This window comes from Microcaecilia unicolor, chromosome 3 (assembly GCF_901765095.1).
Source record: "Microcaecilia unicolor chromosome 3, aMicUni1.1, whole genome shotgun sequence".
In the NCBI taxonomy this organism is placed as follows: domain Eukaryota; kingdom Metazoa; phylum Chordata; class Amphibia; order Gymnophiona; family Siphonopidae; genus Microcaecilia; species Microcaecilia unicolor.
In genome coordinates this window covers 528,084,533-528,102,219 of record NC_044033.1, presented here as the reverse complement: position 1 = coordinate 528,102,219, position 17,687 = coordinate 528,084,533, and the positions used below count along the sequence as shown (strand labels likewise).

General features: G+C 45.3%; 1 protein-coding gene across 1 annotated transcript in view; it reads left to right on the top strand.

Annotated features, from left to right (window-relative positions):
• Positions 1-17,687, top strand: part of AK9 (adenylate kinase 9) — a 327,370-nt gene that overhangs the window by 221,939 nt on the left and 87,744 nt on the right. The window contains exons 25-26 of the mRNA XM_030199196.1: positions 11,034-11,253; positions 14,656-14,724. Of these exons, the coding sequence (XP_030055056.1) occupies positions 11,034-11,253; positions 14,656-14,724 (289 nt within the window). The remainder of the gene's footprint in view (positions 1-11,033; positions 11,254-14,655; positions 14,725-17,687) is intronic.

The window sequence follows — 17,687 nt, the reverse complement described above, 5'->3', positions numbered from 1 at the left end:
TATAAACCACACCTAAATTTAGGCACAATTTATAGAATACGTCTAGGTGTATTTTTTTGTTGCTGATTTTTTTGGGGCGGGTTATATAGAATCTAGCCCTTAATTCTTCAGTGCCACCATGTGAAAGGAGCTGCGTTTATTTTTATTTACAACTTGGGAAGTAACTACAGCTCTTGAGCTGTAGTTACTTTTCCAACAAAAACAGGTGCCTTGAAGCCGGTTTTGCATACTTGTTTTCACATTTTTTTCCCTATTAATAAGCTGCTTTGAATGATTTTGCATTGTAGCAGCTCATTAATGCACACAAAAGGTTTGTGTGAAGTGTGCTTTCCATGAACGTTTACTACTCTGAATTGTACTTTTCCAAAGTAATTTTGGAAAAGTGCACTTTGCATAAAAAGTAGTGCAAAATGCCTGCATTTGCAAGCATTTTGCATAATTTATCATGCAAACTCACTTTGCACTTTAGTACATAGGGCTAGTTTGAATGAGGCGCCATATAAGCTTTCCAGAGCAAACTGAAAGGTGGGGGGGGAGGTCATTTCCACTGAGAGAAGCTGAGGAGCAGTATGCTGATAGAGCCTGGGAAGCAGAACCCATGGAGGTAGAGACAGTTTTGGAATCACCTATATCCAAAGAGTTAAACCCAAACACTTTCCTGAAAGAATGATACTTTTGGTGAGCTATTTTCATGTTTAGTGCAAAAACAGTGGGGTACGGGACAGTGGCGTAGCTAAGTGGGGCCTGGGCCCCCGTAGATTTTGCCCTGGCCCCCTCCTGACGATCCCCTTGAACCCCCCTCCCGTCACCAACCCTCCCCTGCCATTGCCGCCCGCCCTGCCACTTCAAGTACCTTGCTGTTTGCTGACCCTGCCAGCCGAAGAGAATGTAGTTCTTCAGCGCCGGAGTAGCGCCTTCATTCAATGAAGTTCCTGACGTGATCAGCTGTTTCTGACGCCTTACGTGACGTACAGCATCAGAAACAGCTGGTCATGCCAGGAACTTCATTGAATGAAGGCGCTACTCTAGCGCTGAAGAACTAGATTCTCTTCGGCTGGCGGGGCAAGCAAACAACAAGGTACCTGAAGCAGCGGGGCGGGCAGCGACGGTGGGGGAGAGTTGGTGGCGGGAGGGGGGTTCAAGGGGATAGTCGGGAGGGAGGGTTCAAAGGGGGTCGGCGGGAGGGGGTGCAATGTGGCGGCGGCGGCGGCTGGGGGGGGGTGGCAGGGGGGGGCTAAACAGTGCCCCCCACCTAGGGCTGTGGCCCCCGCTCCTGGCGAGGTCTGGCTACGCCCCTGGTACGGGATAATCTATTAGGCTAGGTTACAAAGCACTCTATTTGAGACAGTCATCCTTTAAGCACTGTATGAAGGATTCATTCAAGAACTGTGTAGTAAATATTGTTGAATGAATTGGGAGAAAATTTATGGACTAAAAGGTGAGAGAAATTGTTGAACTTGAAAGAACCGTGTCTGTGAGGACTTCCAGAGCAGGACAGAGCTTCATTGATGTTATTTGCTGGGAAATTGCTTTTAAACTTTGGGAAAGGTAGATTTAGAGTTAAAAAGGTAATCTCAGTGTCTTTATTTTTAAGTTAGTCTACTTATTTAGTAAAGGCAGTTTAAGGAATAGGGTTTTCTTTGTTAAGCATTTGAATTTTCTGTTACAGTTTCATAAGGTAGCATTTAAGGGACTATTCTAGAGTTTACCATAGCTTTTTTTTCCATTGTGTAAAACCCTTTTCTCCATAGTTTTAAAACTTGAACTTTCTGCCACCGGTTACAGCATTAACAGATAGCCTCTAGAAGGCACAGTAAGGCCTAATTCAGGGCCCGATGCACAAAACCTACCAGGCCAGCATCGTGCGTTTTTGACCGACTGAACTTAGGTCCCAAAGTGGTGAACTGGATTGGAAACTGGTTGACAGACCAGGCGACAGAGGGTGGTGGTAAATGGAATCCACTCGGAAGAAAGGAAAGTAAGTAATGGAGTGCCTCAGGGGTCGGAGCTGGGGCCGATTCTGTTTAGTATATTTGTGAGAGACATTGCTGAAGGGTTAGAAGGAAAAGTTTGCCTTTTTGTGGATGACACCAAGCTAGCCAATAGAGTGAATACCCTGGAGTGAGTAGAAACCATGAGAAGGAATCTCCAAACATTTGAAGAACGGTCAAGGGTTTGGCAGTTAAAATTTAATGTAAAGATGTGCAGAATGATGTACTTGGGGTGCAGAAATCCAAAACAGATAGGAGGAGAGAGATTGTAAACTCGGATCAGGAGAGGGTGTCCTGGGGGGTAATGGTGTCCATGGATCTTAAGGTGATGAAACTATGTGACAAGTCTGCATAGAGAGGGGTATAACAGCTGAAGAAAGGAGGTGTTGATGCCTCTATACAAGTCATTGGTGAGGCCCCACTTGGAGTATTATGTTCAGTTTTGGAGGCTGTATCTTGCTGAGGATGTAGAAAGACTTCAAACAGTTCGGAGAAAAGCGACAAACATGGTATGGGATTTGCGTAGCAAGATGTACAAGGAGAGACTTGCTGACGTGAACATGTATACCCTTGAGGAAAGGAGAAATCGGGATGATATGATTCAGATGTTCAAATATTTGAAAGCTATAAATCCACAAACAAACATTTTCCAGAGATGGAAGGGTGGTAGAACTAGAGGACATGAATTGAGGTTGAAAGGGGGCTGCCTCAGGAATATTGTCAGGAAGCATTTTTTCACTGGGAAGGTGGTAGGTACCTGGAATGCCCTTCCACGGGAGGTGGTAGAGATGCAAACGGTAACAAAATTCAGAAATGCGTGGGATAAACACAAAGGAATCCTGTTTGGAAGGAATGGATTATTATTATTATTAGCATTTGTATAGCGCTACCAGACGCATGCAGCGCTGAACATCTGATACAAAGAGACAGTCCATGCTTAAAAGAGCTTGCAATCTAAATACCAAAGAAGCTTAGCAGAGATTAGGTAGCAACACCACTAATTGGGAAGCAAAGTCAGTTTTGGGCAAGACTTCTACGGTCTGTGCCCTGATCATGGCTGAATAGATTTGAATGGGCTGCAGTGGAGCTCTTCAGGGGCGTTGACAACTTCAGAAGTTTAGAAAAAGGTCAGTGCCGGGCAGACTTCTACAGTCTGTGCCCTGAAATTGGCAAGGACAAATCAAGATCAGGTATACATGTGAAGTATCACATCATAGCATATGTAGTGTTTATCTTGTTGGGCAAACTGGATGGACCGTACAGGTTTTTTTCTGCCATCATATACTATGTTACTATGTTACAATGTATTTGGGTTTCTGCCAGGTACTTCTGACCTGGATTGGCCACTGTTCAAAACAGGATACTGGGCTAGATAGATGGACCATTGGTCTGACCCAGTATAGCTATTCTTATATTCAAGATGGTTAGAAATCAAACAAAATAAAACATGGAAAAGAAAATAAGATGATACCTTTTTTATTGGACACTAGTAAAACATGCCCGTTTCTTGCGGCAATGAAACGGGCGCTAGCACGGTTTCCTTCCGGACCTCCCCCCCCCCCTCCGTACTCACTCCATCGGCGTTCGTCCGCCATTGTTGCTGACCTTGCACGCCACTTTCAATCTGCTGTCATTGCTCCGCCCTCTACATCATCACGTTTGACGCAAGGGCGGGGCCCCAACACAGTGTTTTCGGTGGCTTCACCACCACGAAGGCTTCGAACCGGAAGGAAGTGCCCGGAGGACCTGACAGTGACGTCAGTGTCCTCAGAACATTGAGGGTGAGTTTTATTATATAGGATAACTTAATACATTTCTTGATTAGCTTTCGAAAGTTGCCCTTCTTCCTCAGATCGGAAATAAGCAAATGTGGTAGCAGATAGTATATATGAGAGAAACATCAAAGCATTACTTTGACAGTCTGACAGAGTGGGAGGGTGGGGGTATGCATGGGGACATCAAAGCATTTCATTGATATTCTAACAGAGTGGGTGTTGGTAGGTGAGAGGAGGGTAATAAACAGAGAAATACAGTTTTATGTTTTATAATGAGTTAGAAAACCCAGATCCTTATTAAGTCCTGTTTGTTGGGTGTCAAAATATTCAATCATTCTTATTTCAAAGGTCTTACGTTCCTGTATTGTTTTAAAATTACCTTTCAGTATTCTTACTGTGAAATCACTGGTGCAGTGTTCTGGTCTTGTGAAGTGTTATATATTCAAGAAGAAAGTTTAAGGAGTCTTGCCTTTCAAAGTTCCTTAAAGGACCTGAGTGACCTATTTGCTGTGTCAAAACAATGAGTCAAAATCATTAATCTCATTAGGCCTTTAATTGCCAAAGCCTGAAATGGCCAATGAAACTAATTTACATATAACATAAGTACATAAGTATTGACTTTCTGGGACAGACAGAAGGTCCATCAAGCCCAGTATCCTGTTTCTAACAGTGACCAATCTAGGTCACATGTACCTGGCAAGATCCCAAAGCAGTACAATACATTTTACTACTACTACTACTTAGCATTTCTATAGCGCTGCCAGGGTTACGCAGCGCTGTACAAGTTTAAACACGGGGGGGACAGTCCCTGCTCAAGAGAGCTTACAATCTAATGGTAACAGACTACGTAGTCAGTGTAGGTAACAGGAATGGGGAAGGTGGTTAGGCGCCAAAAGCAAGGGAGAAGAGATGGGCCTTGAGTAAGGACTTGAAGATGGGCAGGGAGGGCGCATGGCGTATGGGCTCAGGAAGTCTGTTCCAGGCATAAGGTGCTGCGAGGCAGAAGGGGCGGAGTCTGGAGTTAGCGGTGGTGGAGAAGGGTACAGATAGGAGTGATTTGTCCTGAGAGCGGAGGTTACGGGTGGGAACATACGGGGAGAGGAGGGTAGAGAGGTAATGGGGGGCAGCAGATTGAGTGCACTTGAAGGTCAATAGAAGAAGCTTGAACTGTATACGGTAGTGGATTGGGAGCCAGTGAAGCGACTTGAGGAGGGGGGTGATATGAGAGTATCGGTTCACGCGGTAGATAAGACGTGCGGCGGAATTTTGGACAGATTGAAGGGGGGATAGGTGGCTAAGCGGGAGGCCAGCGAGGAGAAGGTTGCAATAGTCAAGACGAGAGGTAACGAGCGAGTGGACGAGGGTGCGGGTGGTCTGTTCAGAGAGGAAAGGGCGAATTTTGCTATGCTGCTTATTCTAGAAATACCGTCAAACAAAGTGGCTGATCTCTACTTATACTATTAACAATATCAAATTGGTCGGAAGTAGAGCTTCTGTTTAGAGTAATGCCCACTGCTGTGATACGTGATCAAATAGCCACTGCTAATGGAGGAGGAGTCTCATAAACTTACACAGCTGATTTCACTTCACCATGCAGTGAGTCTTAGCTTTTGTGTATATTTATAATCATTGCCTTCCTCCTCCCTGCTATCTAGTGACTTCTATTGTAATCACACTCTGGAGCGGTCTTAACAACATCGATGGCTGCGCTTTACTTATCTGTGTCAGCCGGCGTGTCCTCTTTCCCCGACAGGTGCCTGTTTCGCAAGAATGCTTTGTCAAGAGGAGGTCATAGCACCAGACCTGCAATAATACAATTCATATAAGACTAATTTGATATTCTAGAAATAAGCAGTGGATTTTTCCCAAGTCCATTTTAATAATGGTCTATAGACTTTTCTTTTAGGAAGCCGTCCAAAACATTTTAAAACCCCACTAAGCTAACTGCTTTTACTACATTCTCTGGCAATGAATTCCAGAGTTTAATTACACATTGAGTGAAGAAATATTTTCTCTGATTTGTTTTAAATTTACTACTTTGTAGCTTCATTGCGTGCCCCCTTGTCCTAGTATTTTTGGAAAGAGTAAACAGGCAATTCACATCTACCCGTTCCACTCCACTCATTATTTTATAGACCTCTATCATATCTTCCCTCAGCCATCTTTTTTTCTAAGCTGAAGAGCCCTAGCTGCTTTAGCCTTTCCTCATAGGGAAGTTGTCCCATCCCCTTTATCATTTTCGTCGCCCTTCTCTGCACCTTTTCAGATTCCACTATATCTTTTTTGAGATGCGGTAACCACGTCTTGCCCCATCCTTGGCCACCTTTAAATCTAGACTGAAAGCCCACCTCTTTAACTTTGCTTTTGACTCGTAACCACTCGCCTCCACCTACCCTCCTCTCTTCCTTCCCGTTCACATTAATTGATTTGATTTGCTTACTTTATTTATTTTTTGTCTATTAGATTGTAAGCTCTTTGAGCAGGGACTGTCTTTCTTCTATGTTTGTGCAGCGCTGCGTATGCCTTGTAGCGCTATAGAAATGCTAAATAGTAGTAGTAGTAGAATTGAACACAATATTCGAGGTGCAGTCATACCATGGAGCGATACAAAGGCATTATAACATCCTCATTTTTGTTTTCCATTCCTTTCCTAATAATACCTAACATTCTATTTGCTTTCTTAGCCGCAGCAGCACACTGAGCAGAAGGTTTCAACGTATCATCAACGACGACACCTAGATCCCTTTCTTGGTCGGTGACTCCTAACGTGGAACCTTGCATGACGTAGCTATAATTTGGGTTCCTGTTTCCCACATGCATTACTTTGCACTTGCTCACATTAAAAGTCATCAGCCATTTAGACGCCCAGTCTCCCCCTTCCCCAGAATGTTGCCTAGTTCCTTACAAATCTAAAACCCTCCTCCCTGCATCATTGCCTCATCCTCCAGCTCTGCCTGTCTCTTGGGCCCTACGTGTGCCTACCTACACCAATCTTTTTTCCATTATGAGAGAAAAGAGACTCTAGAAGTAAATAAGAAATGGGAAGTATCTAATGTCTACAGCAGTCTTTGAAGTTGAACTGAATTTTGCCCTGAGAGGGAATGGGACTTGATATACTGCCTTTCTGTGTTTTTTGCAACTACATTCAAAGTGATTTACATAGTTTATACTGGTACTTATTTGTACCTGGGGCAATGGAGGGTTAAGTGACTTACTCAGAGTCACCTACAGTGGGAGTTGAACCCAGTTCCCCAGGCTCAAAGTCCACTGAACTAACCACTAGGCTACTCCAGGGAGTGAAATTAAAGGCTATTGCATCTGCAAAGCTTATCTTTGGGAATTCTTCTGACTGTCTATAGCAAAGGTTCCCAAACTGTGGGTTGGGAGCCCAAATGGGGTCATGACCTGAGTAGGCTCTCCATAGGTTCATCATCATCATTATTCTGCATCTATGGGGGATGAGGGTCACATAATTTCATTTGGCCACTCTCATGGGGTCGTGGCCACAAAAAATTGATAAGCACTGGTCTACAGCAGTGTTTCCCTACTCGCAGGCTAGCAAATTGGTTGAGAAACTTTGTGGACTGGGCCCCCCCCCCTCTGCTATTCATCTCCTCTCTACCTGAGCTGGGGGGATCCTAATCTCATCCAGCTGAAGACCTCTCCCCAATGGTGCCAAAAATGCTGCTCTCCAGCAGTCTGCAGCAGTTCCATGAGCCGCCAATACCAGCACATTCGTAGTTTTTATGCATACACTGAAAACTGAGCGTGTGTGGGGGCCAGTGTTGGCAGCACAGGGAGCTGCTGCACAGTGGCAAGGTGGAGAACAGCATTTTCGGCGCCATAGGGGAGAGGTCTTCCTCTGATAGGGCTTGGGATCCATACTAGCTACTGCTAAAATTAGCTAAAAACTTTGCAGACTGGCGATTGTGAAATGCTGGTCTACAGTATGTGTATTCCAATAGGTAAAAGAGACACCCACTCAGTGGCGTAGCCACAGGTGGGCCTGGGTGGTCCGGGGCCCACCCACTTAGGGCTCAGGCCCACCCAACAGTAACACATGTTTAGCAGTAGCTGATGGGGATTCCAAGCTCTACCGGCTGAAGACTTCCCCCTGATGGTAATGAATATGGTGTGCTCCACGTTACTGGCACCTGTGAATGCTCAGTTTTCAGCGCATGCCTGCTGCAGACTGCCAAGGTGGAGAGAAATATTTTCCCACCAGCTTAGATATTTTTTGGGGGGAGGGGGAGAACACTTGGTGCCCACCTACTTCTTGCCTAGGCCCACCCAAAATCTGCTGTCTGGCTACGCCCCTGCACCCACTGGCAACTGACAAAGAAAACTCATCCTTCTTGCTCCCTCCCTCTTTTGTGCATTCTTTAGTGGTGACAGTTCAACTTGGAGAAGGCACAGAAGCCACATAGTTCACATACAGAGGAGCTCTCTGTAGCAAGACATCCTCAGGGGTATGTGGCTGGAAGAAAATGGATCCCTCTTGCTCCCTTCCCATTTTGCATGGTCTTTCAGCAGCAGCACTTGAATTTAGAGAATGCACAGAAGCTACGCAGGGCATGTGCAGAAGAGCTCTATTGGTGCAATGTGCAGCATGCCTCTGTAGCTTCTACGCAGCAATCTGATACTGACCCTCCACTGCCAAAAAGCAACACCTTTCTCTTATCTGAAACCCAGGGCCATGCATGTTGGGTCAGGAAGCTCCATTTTATCATTTCTGCAGCTTTGCCTGCTGCTTCCAGAGCTCTGCTCCATACTGACCCACACCAACAGAAAGCAGCACCTTCCCCTAACCACCTCTGAGCCCCTAGCCATGCAATCAGATCAGGAGACCCCATTGCATTGTGGCTGCAGCCTTGCTCCAGTTCCTCAGTCCAGAACTGCAACCTCTCAGCTGGATAAAGAACAACAAAAAAAAAGCTTTACTGTGGGGTTGGGATGAGTGGGTATAGCAAGAGAAACGCGATGGAGAGAGGAAGGGGTGAGGTACCGAGGGGAGAGCTTGGGGTAGCGAGAGGAAGGAGCAGGATGGAAAAAGGGAAGGGAATAGGTATGCATTTGTAGAAAGGGACAGGAGGGGAGTGAGAACAAAGTAAGGGCGTGGAGTGAATGAAGATTGGGAAACAAGAGAAGGCATATTAGGTCAGAGAGAAGGGAGTATGTTTGGGGAAGGCAGGAGTCATCAAAGCTAAATGGAGCTGCCAAGCTCCTCTTGTTTCTTTGAGGGTGGGAGTTGAAATCCTAGGGCTACTTAGTCCTTCTTCCTGTGTCTCTAGGGGGGATTCCCCTACTCTCAGAGGAACAACAAGAGGGAATTGGCCCCAACCTATAAGCTCCCACTGAGAGGTAATATAATACACAGTAAATGACGGCAGATAAAGACCTGAATGGTCCATCCAGTCTGCTCAACAGTCACACTCATTATCAAGTCATGATTAAACCAACAATGAATGGAGCTGTTGAGCACCTCTTGTTGTTGCTCTGGGGTTGAGAGGTGATATATTGGGGCTGCCAAGCCCTTCTTGCTGTTTCTCTGAGGTTGGAAGGTAATATGTTGGGTCTGCTGAGCCCTTCCTTACTGGTAGAAGCTTCCCAGTGTCAGAGAAACAGCAAGAACGCGCTTGGTGGCCCAAGGCTTATAAGCTCCTGTTGAGAGGTGATATGTTGGAGCCACCGAGCTTCTCTTGTTGCTCTGGGGTGATATGTTGGGGCTGCTGAGCTCTTCCTGCTATTTGGTATCCTCCCAGTCTCAGAGAAATAGCAAGAGGAGCTTGAAGGAGGATACTGGGCGAAGCCGTGCCAACACGGTAAGCGAGGTAAGCACGGCAGGAGGGCGCCGTCCTCTCGGGGGCGCCCCGCCGCACCATGCTTACCTCGCCCTCCCGCTCCCATGTCCCAACTGCCCGCCCTCTTCTCCCCCCCTCAACAAGATCCCTTTTAAATTTACCTCCGTCCGGCAGCGAAGGCGCAGCGTCAGTGAAGGAGGCGGCGCTCCCGACATCTCTACTAGTCTTCCCTTCGCTCAGTGTTCCGCCTTCTTCTGACGTCAAGGAAATGACATCAGAAGAAGGCGGGACATCGAGCGAAGGGAAGACTAGTAGAGACGCCAGGAGCGCCGCCTCCTTCACTGACGCTGCGCCTTCGCTGCCAGACGGAGGTAAATTTAAAAGGGATCTTGGGGGGGAGAAGAGGGCGGGCAGTTGGGACATGGGAGCGGGAGGGCAGGGGAGAGCGTGGATGGGAGGGCAGCAATCATTTTCACGGGGGGGGGAGGGGGCGTGCGCGTGCCAACTGTTCGTCTGCAGGGGGCGCTGGGGGCGCCAACTGATCTTCTGCAGGGGGGCGCCACAGACCCTTGGCACGGCCCTGAGACTGGGGCCACCATGATTAGAAAAATGAGCAGTCAAGAGAGGTAGAAAAAGTCATTTTAATTTTCTATGTCATGACGTGAACTGAATCGCTTCAAACTACATAATAATCTCGACAACGGTGGGTAGAGTCTGTATGCCGGGTTAGGTGGCCATAGGAGTTCAGACATGGACAAATAAAGACACGCGTCTGCTTTATAGATAGATAGATGAGTAAAATATTCATATGCTGGGGTCAGGGTCTTTTGTTTTGAAATGCTATTGGCAGTGTTTAAATCCCTTCTGTGTATTCAGTGTCACGCTCTGGATAGTTCTGGAGTCTGGGTCTTTTGTTTTTTAACCAGTAGCAGCAATGTTTAAATCCCTTCTGTGTATTCAGTGCCACTGTCTGGATAGTGAGCCACACTACATATGATGACCACAGCTGATTCTATAGACGTCAGCAATATTCAGCCACTATCTTTATGGCTTTGTGGTGTAAGTCAGGAGAGTCTTTTTGCTTTCTGTATAGTTGGGAACACCCACGCTCTGTCCTTGCTCTGGTCCAGTATTACCCAGATAGTGGTCTGTAAGAATTTTCAGCTGCATTATCCGGATAATGCAACAGAAAACTGGCAAATAGGGGGATTTGTCCATATTGCACATGCCACTATACAGATACATGGTTTGGAATAACTGGCCTGTGTATGTTGTCCATAATATCCACATGCAAGCATGAGCCTCAGAGTATCAACAGGTACATTGAAGTGACAAGAACCTTACCTGGTACAACTTTAACTTATCAAAAGGTCTTTGGTTTGTTCTACCAATTTTCATGATTTCAGAGAAAAACACAAAAAGTCTGGAATGTAAGTAATGAAATCATGTTCGGCCTTTTTTGCTAGCTCCACAGGGTTTATACTTGATGGATTTCCAAGCACAGCAGAAGAGGTTCAGTACGTCACTGAGCAGGGACTGTACCCTGACATTGTGCTGCTTCTGGAAGTCGATGAAAACATTATCATTGATCGCCTCCTTCCCTCTCGTTTAGCAAAATGGAAGGCAATTCAGAATAAAAGGCAGGATTACAAGCAGAAATTAAAAGAGATAAAGAAAAAAATAAGGGTAAGATTTTTTTTTACATTTATTTATTAGTATTTATTCCATTTTTAATATTTATTAATTGGAATTTATTTAGAAAGAGATTCACACTAGGCAGTGTACAGCAACAGCTTGGTACAAAGCTTACAGTTTTCTTAACAGCACAACAATAGTAAAACGACCAAATGCAATCAGTGAGGTAGACCTGGAGACAGACTAATTGAGTCGTAACGATAGGAATAACATGATATAGTGCCAGAATATACATATTAAATAGCACTGCAAAACAAGGGGACAAATGGCATATCATAACAGTATGGAGAAACATTAATATTTAATGAACAATCAACAAAATTGCACCGAATAAGTTTATTTATTAAAAATATTTATAGCCTGTGCTATCCAACGTACTAAGCAGGTGACAATAAAAAATTCAATTCATGTCGTTTATACTGCTAATATCTCCTGACCAGGGTTCAATTCGGTTCACAACATAACTGGGACATCGGTTGGATACAATATTATAGGTAGAGCATTGGTTGAATACAATCTTTTATAACACAAGAGAGTGTGAGAGTAGTAAAGGTGTTTCATATGATAGTCCTGTAAACAGTTAAGGGACATAAAGAAGTAGAGTTGTTGTGTAGCAGCCTTTGGAAAGAGAAAAGCCTTTTAACCTCTTCTGGAAGCTGAGGTAGTTAATCTCTGATCTAATGGCAAGAGGGAGTGAGTTCCAGGAAGAGATTCCTAATACAGGGAAGAGTGAGCTAAAGATCTTCTTAAATCGGATTCCCTTATAGAACAATGGGGTTAAGATCAATTGTTCTTTCAGATGAGATATTAATCGACACCTTGTAGAATTTGAAAAACTAGACAGGCGGCTTTAAACTTGATTATTTCAGCTATGGGTAGCCATTGTAGTTTAACAAGATATGACGAAATGCTAGTACATCTATTCAGATTAAAAATTAATCTCGCCGCTGTGTTCTCTATGATCTGTACTTTTTTCTGATATTGGGTCTTAATACCAAAATTAAGACATTACAGTAGTCCAGATGCGGTAGGACCAGCATGTGGATCAACAGCGCAAAGGCTTTTTGATCAAATAACGACCTAACTAAACGTAGTTGTCTCATTTTAAACATTGTGTTCTTCCATAATTGGCTAATATGGGAGGAAAATGTGAGGGAGGAGTTGAGAAAGACCCCAAGTACTCTAGCTTCTGATTCAGCTTTGAAGATTCTATCATTGGATAGTGTTATTGAAGTTGGAACCTCAACTTCTTGATTACAGAACCATGGGATCTTAGTCTTTTGCGCATTCAGTTTTAGTTTATTTGCCAAAACCCAAGTCTGAATAGCATTCATCCCAGTTGTTAAAGATTGGATTAGATCTTGATGTGAAGGTGTCAGCAGTAGGAGAGGATCATGATATCGTCAGCATATGATAAGAGTAGCTCACCTAATCCCAGGTGTATTGAGCTGCAGGAAGGCATAAAGAAGTTAAACAAAATAGGAGAAAGCGGGGATCCTTGGGGAACACTACATTTCTGGAACCAATAGTTGAAAAGCTGTTTGTTTTGTTTCACACAATAGCTTTGATTTGAAAGGAATTCTTGAACCACTTAAAGACAGGTCCTGTTATTCCTATCCGATTCAGTCATTCAAGTAGCATTATGTGATCCACTGCATCAAACGCCACCAAAATGTCAAACTGAAGTAATAGAACCTGATTCCCCTTACATAGATATTGTCTGACATATGTTGTTAGAACTAGGAGCAGGTTTCGGTACTGTGTTCAGTTCTGAATCTGAATTGGGACCAGTGTAAAGTGGAAAATTTGTCTAAATAATTTGGAAAATTGTGATGATGATGCTAAAGGTAAAGATGAAGATCAAGTGATGAATTAGCACTACTTCTAATGCAGATGGTAATTACAATAACGATGATAAAGTATTGTTTCCTGTACGGAAGTCGTTTTAGAGATTCCCTTGATCAAAATCTGCAGACCCTGTCAGAAGACATCAGTAATATTGCAGTCTGGCCTGATTTGAAGGAACTTTTTATCAGACTTCCTACTAGTACAGTTGCTGAAATGTTTTTAGCTGTACTGGATTAATGACTCAGCTCACTCACATTGTTTTACTAAAAACAAATTGAATTGTAGAGCAATAAAGTTGTTGGGATAAAAACGTTAACAATAGTTGCATTCATTTTAGTTGTGGTACTTTTACTTTTTACTCAAAAAGTATTATATTAGGCAATAACTTGTTTTACTTTCACATAAATACATTTTTTAATGTGTTCTTCACTGTACTTTTACTTAAGTATTAACATATTATTTTACATTTACTTAAGTAGTTTGACATAGTACTTTGAACAACACTGATTGTTAGTACTTTAAATTATATTTGATATTTCACAGGCAGCCAATCTAATTTTTTTTTTTTTTACATTTGTACCCTGCGCTTTCCCACTCATGGCAGGCTCAATGCGGCAGGCAATGGAGGGTTAAGTGACTTGCCCAGAGTCACAAGGAGCTGCCTGTGCCTGAAGTGGGAATTGAACTCAGTTCCCCAGGACCAAAGTCCACCACCCTAACCACTAGGCCACTCCTCCACTGTTGCTACTATTTGAGATTCTACATGTTGCTATTCCACTAGCAACATTCCATGTAGAAGTTGGCCCTTGCAGATCACCAATGTGGCCGCGCAGGCTTCTGCTTCTGTGAGTCTGACGTCCTGCACGTACGTGCAGGACGTCAGACTCACAGAAACAGAAGCCTGCGCAGCCTTCTACATGGAATGTTGCTAGTGGAATAGAAACATTCCATGTAGAATCTCCAATAGTAGCAACATTCCATGTAGAATCTCCAATAGTAGCAACAGAACCTCAAATAGTAGCAACATTCCATGTAGAATCTCCAATAGTATCTATTTTATTTTTGTTACATTTGTACCCTGCGCTTTCCCACTCATGGCAGGCTCAATGCGGCTTACATGGGGCAATGGAGGGTTAAGTGACTTGCCCAGAGTCACAAGGAGCTGTCTGTGCTGGGAATCGAACTCAGTTCCCCAGGACCAAAGTCCACCACCCTAACCACTAGGCCACTCCTCCACTCCACTCTACTTTAAGGAGTTTAAGAAGGTGGAGCAAGAAGGGGGATTGCTGTCTGGTGTAATGCCTTTCTTGTTGAAATCAGGTATCAGGGTGATCATGAGGGTAGGAAGGGGAATCCAACCAGGACTGGATATTTTCACTTGGGTAGACCGGAGGGTGATTGCATCCAGCACCCCTCAGGAATCCCCCTTTCACCCTCTGAACTGACAGAGCCATTCTGTGTCTCACTGAAGTGAAAATATGTTTATAAAGAAGCCTGGTTTAAGTGTATTGAAAGAATATTATTGCTAGTTCTTTTCTCTATTAGGATGAGCAGATCAGCAAGAGGAAGGCAGAAATTTTAGCTGAGCGAAATAAGGCCAAAGAGAGTGAAGAGGTAAGCCTGTGTGTTGAGAATTAGAAGCAAAGAAATCAAATACGAATCTTCTTTGACTGGGTTTTTAGTAATCATTAAAGGCATGTGGCAAAGACCATCTTGGGGGAGGGGGGTCTTCATATGAACATATGATTTTAATATTCCCTGTAAAATGACTGCCATTTGATTCTCTTTCATCCTAACAGAGAAGACACTTCACACAGTGCTCAGTAATATAGACAACCGCTCTATGAATGCCTTGGGTGAATGCTTTAGCACACCCAATTGCAGATTTATTCTCCACATCTGCTTTAAATCTCCAGGTCACAGGATAGTTGAAAAGATAGGAGAAATCTATGTATCAGTTTTATTCCGCAGATCTAACAATACCATGCTTTGTGGATTATGTTAATGACATATAAAACAGCATAAAATCATACAGACAAACATATACCCAGCCTACTTTTACAGTTTACCACATTCCCTAGGGAATTAGCCATATGCCTGGGCAAACAACCATGTCTTCTGCTTCTTGCTAAAAGACATATATTCCTGCTTGTCTCATAGGTATTCCATATCCTTGGTCCTGCAACAAAAAGGCACAAAGAAGGGATAAGCAGCATAAAATGTATTGAACGTTTTTGGAATCTTGCCAGGCATTTGTGACCTGGATTGGCCACTGTTGGAAACAGGATGCTGGGCTTCATGGACCTTCAATCTGTCCCAGTGTGGCAATACTTATGTAGTTATGTAAGATACACCCAACTGTGACTTGCCTTCCAACTACAGAGCTCAGACCAGAGCATATCTCTATATAATAAAAGGCACTTCCAACGTTCTGAAGCCTCAAGCCGGAAATTGAGGCGCCAGAGATATCCGGTTTGCCCTGAGTGTCTGGCCTGCCCTCGCGTCATAACGTCATGACGTCGAGGGCGGCGCTATGACAATCGGCCAAACACCATCTCCCTGACCCTCGGTGGATATTTCCCACCTCCGGAGGACTAACATTGCCTGCACAACCTCAGAGAGAGGCAGGCGGGGATGTAAGCATCGGCGACACGCGATCTCACTCCCCTTGCCCCTCGGCAGCCATTTCCCAACTTCGCAGGACTCCCATCGCCCCGGGGCCGCACAAACTCGGAGACACGGAGGGAGCGACGCAGGCAGGCAGCCTGAACCTTGCACACACGCAGGCAGGCAGCCTGAACCTTGCACACACGCAGGGAGCCAGCCTGCCTGCCTGAACGTGCCAGGAAGGGAGACAGCTTCAGTCGGGAGCGCCACGACCCTGAAAGGCACTGGAAGGGGGGGGGGGGGCACTCGAACCTCAACCTGCGAGGAGGGAAGGGGGAAAACGCCGGCAGACGGAGGGACCACCATCCTGAAAGCCCAAGGGAGGCGGGGCCAACACCCTGAAGCTGGGATTCCCTCTCACACACACACACTCACATTCTCCCACAAGCACGCCACACACACTCTCACTCTGTCTCACACTACGATACAGAAAAACGCCGCCACAGGGCCCACGATCCTGCAGGCCGGGGGGGGGGGGAGGGGAAGGGGGACGAGATGGATATGGGAAAAGGAAACACGGGGGGAGCGGGAAGGATGCCAACACATGCAGGGGGGGGACCCCTGTGGCACACTCTCTGTCTCAAACACACACTCTCACACAGACGGTCTCACTCGCTCACACACACACAGTCACAAATTCACTCTGTCTCTCACACACTCACTGTCAAACATACACACTTCCATGAAAACCTTCCTAGCGCCCGTTTCATTCCTCTCAGAAACGGGCCTTTTTTACTAGTGTCTTAATAACCTCAGAAAGATATGTAATCTGTCTGTCCAACCTTCAGACCCTCTTCCCTTCAGATTCTTGTCATTTCTCACCTAGATTATTGTAATTCTCTATACAACTATCTGCCAGTCATCCACTCAGAAGACTACAACTAGTAAGAAAAAGTGCCATCATGTTTCTTCTGTTTTCATAACTGACCACTGGCTTCTTGTAACATGCAGAATTCCCTTTAAACTCTTGACTATTGTCTATCAGGTTCTACATTCAGGTCTACCTTTATTTCTATCCAGACTTCTTATCCCTTACACCCCACAGTGATCTCTTTGCTGCTTCTCATTGTACCCTCTCATCATCAGATTTGGTTTGATATACCAGAGATTCTTGCTTTAGTGTCCTTTCTCCAACCCTCTGGAAAAGGCTTCCTCTTTCTCTTAGGGCTGAATCTTCTTTTCTTAAATTTAAATATTTTCTCAAAGCTCATCCATCTCCCAAGTTTTTCAAGAGCTTGATCTGATACCCAGTGGCGTTCCTAGGGGGGCGGACACCCGGGGCGGCGCCCCTCCCCCCCGGGTCCAGCGCCCCCCCCCCGATGCAGTGTGGACCCCCCCCCGGCGAAAGACACCCCCTCCCCCGTGAAAGAGCCCCCCCCGGGTGCACGCCGCTGGGGGGTTGCCGCGGCGTGCGCCTGCTGCGAGTTTACTAACTTTGCTCGTTCGCTGCAGCTCCCTCTGCCCCGGAACAGGAAGTAACCTGGGCAGAGGGAGCTGCAGCGAACGAGAGAAGTTAGCGAACTCTCGCAGTAGGCGCACGCCGCGGCACCCCCCCAGCGGCGTGCACCTGGGGCGGACCGCCCCCACTGCCCCCCCTTGGTACGCCACTGCTGATACCTCTCCTCTGAACCTTCCCCCCATTTGTAGGCAACAGTATGAAATTCTATGTCCCTTTCCTGTCCTTTCCTATTCCCAGTATTCCTACTTTTCTCTTGGAAATTATGATTATTTTATCTTGTGTTATGCTCCTTTTGTTTTGTTCTGACTCCTACTGTCCTGTTTGCATCCCCTATAATTATTTGTGAAATGCTTAGACATACTATTTGATTTGGAGTATATCCAGTGCGTTTTTTTCTATTGAAAAAGGTGCCGGTACTCAAATGCCAGGCCACCCTTCAGGGGTGGGGTGA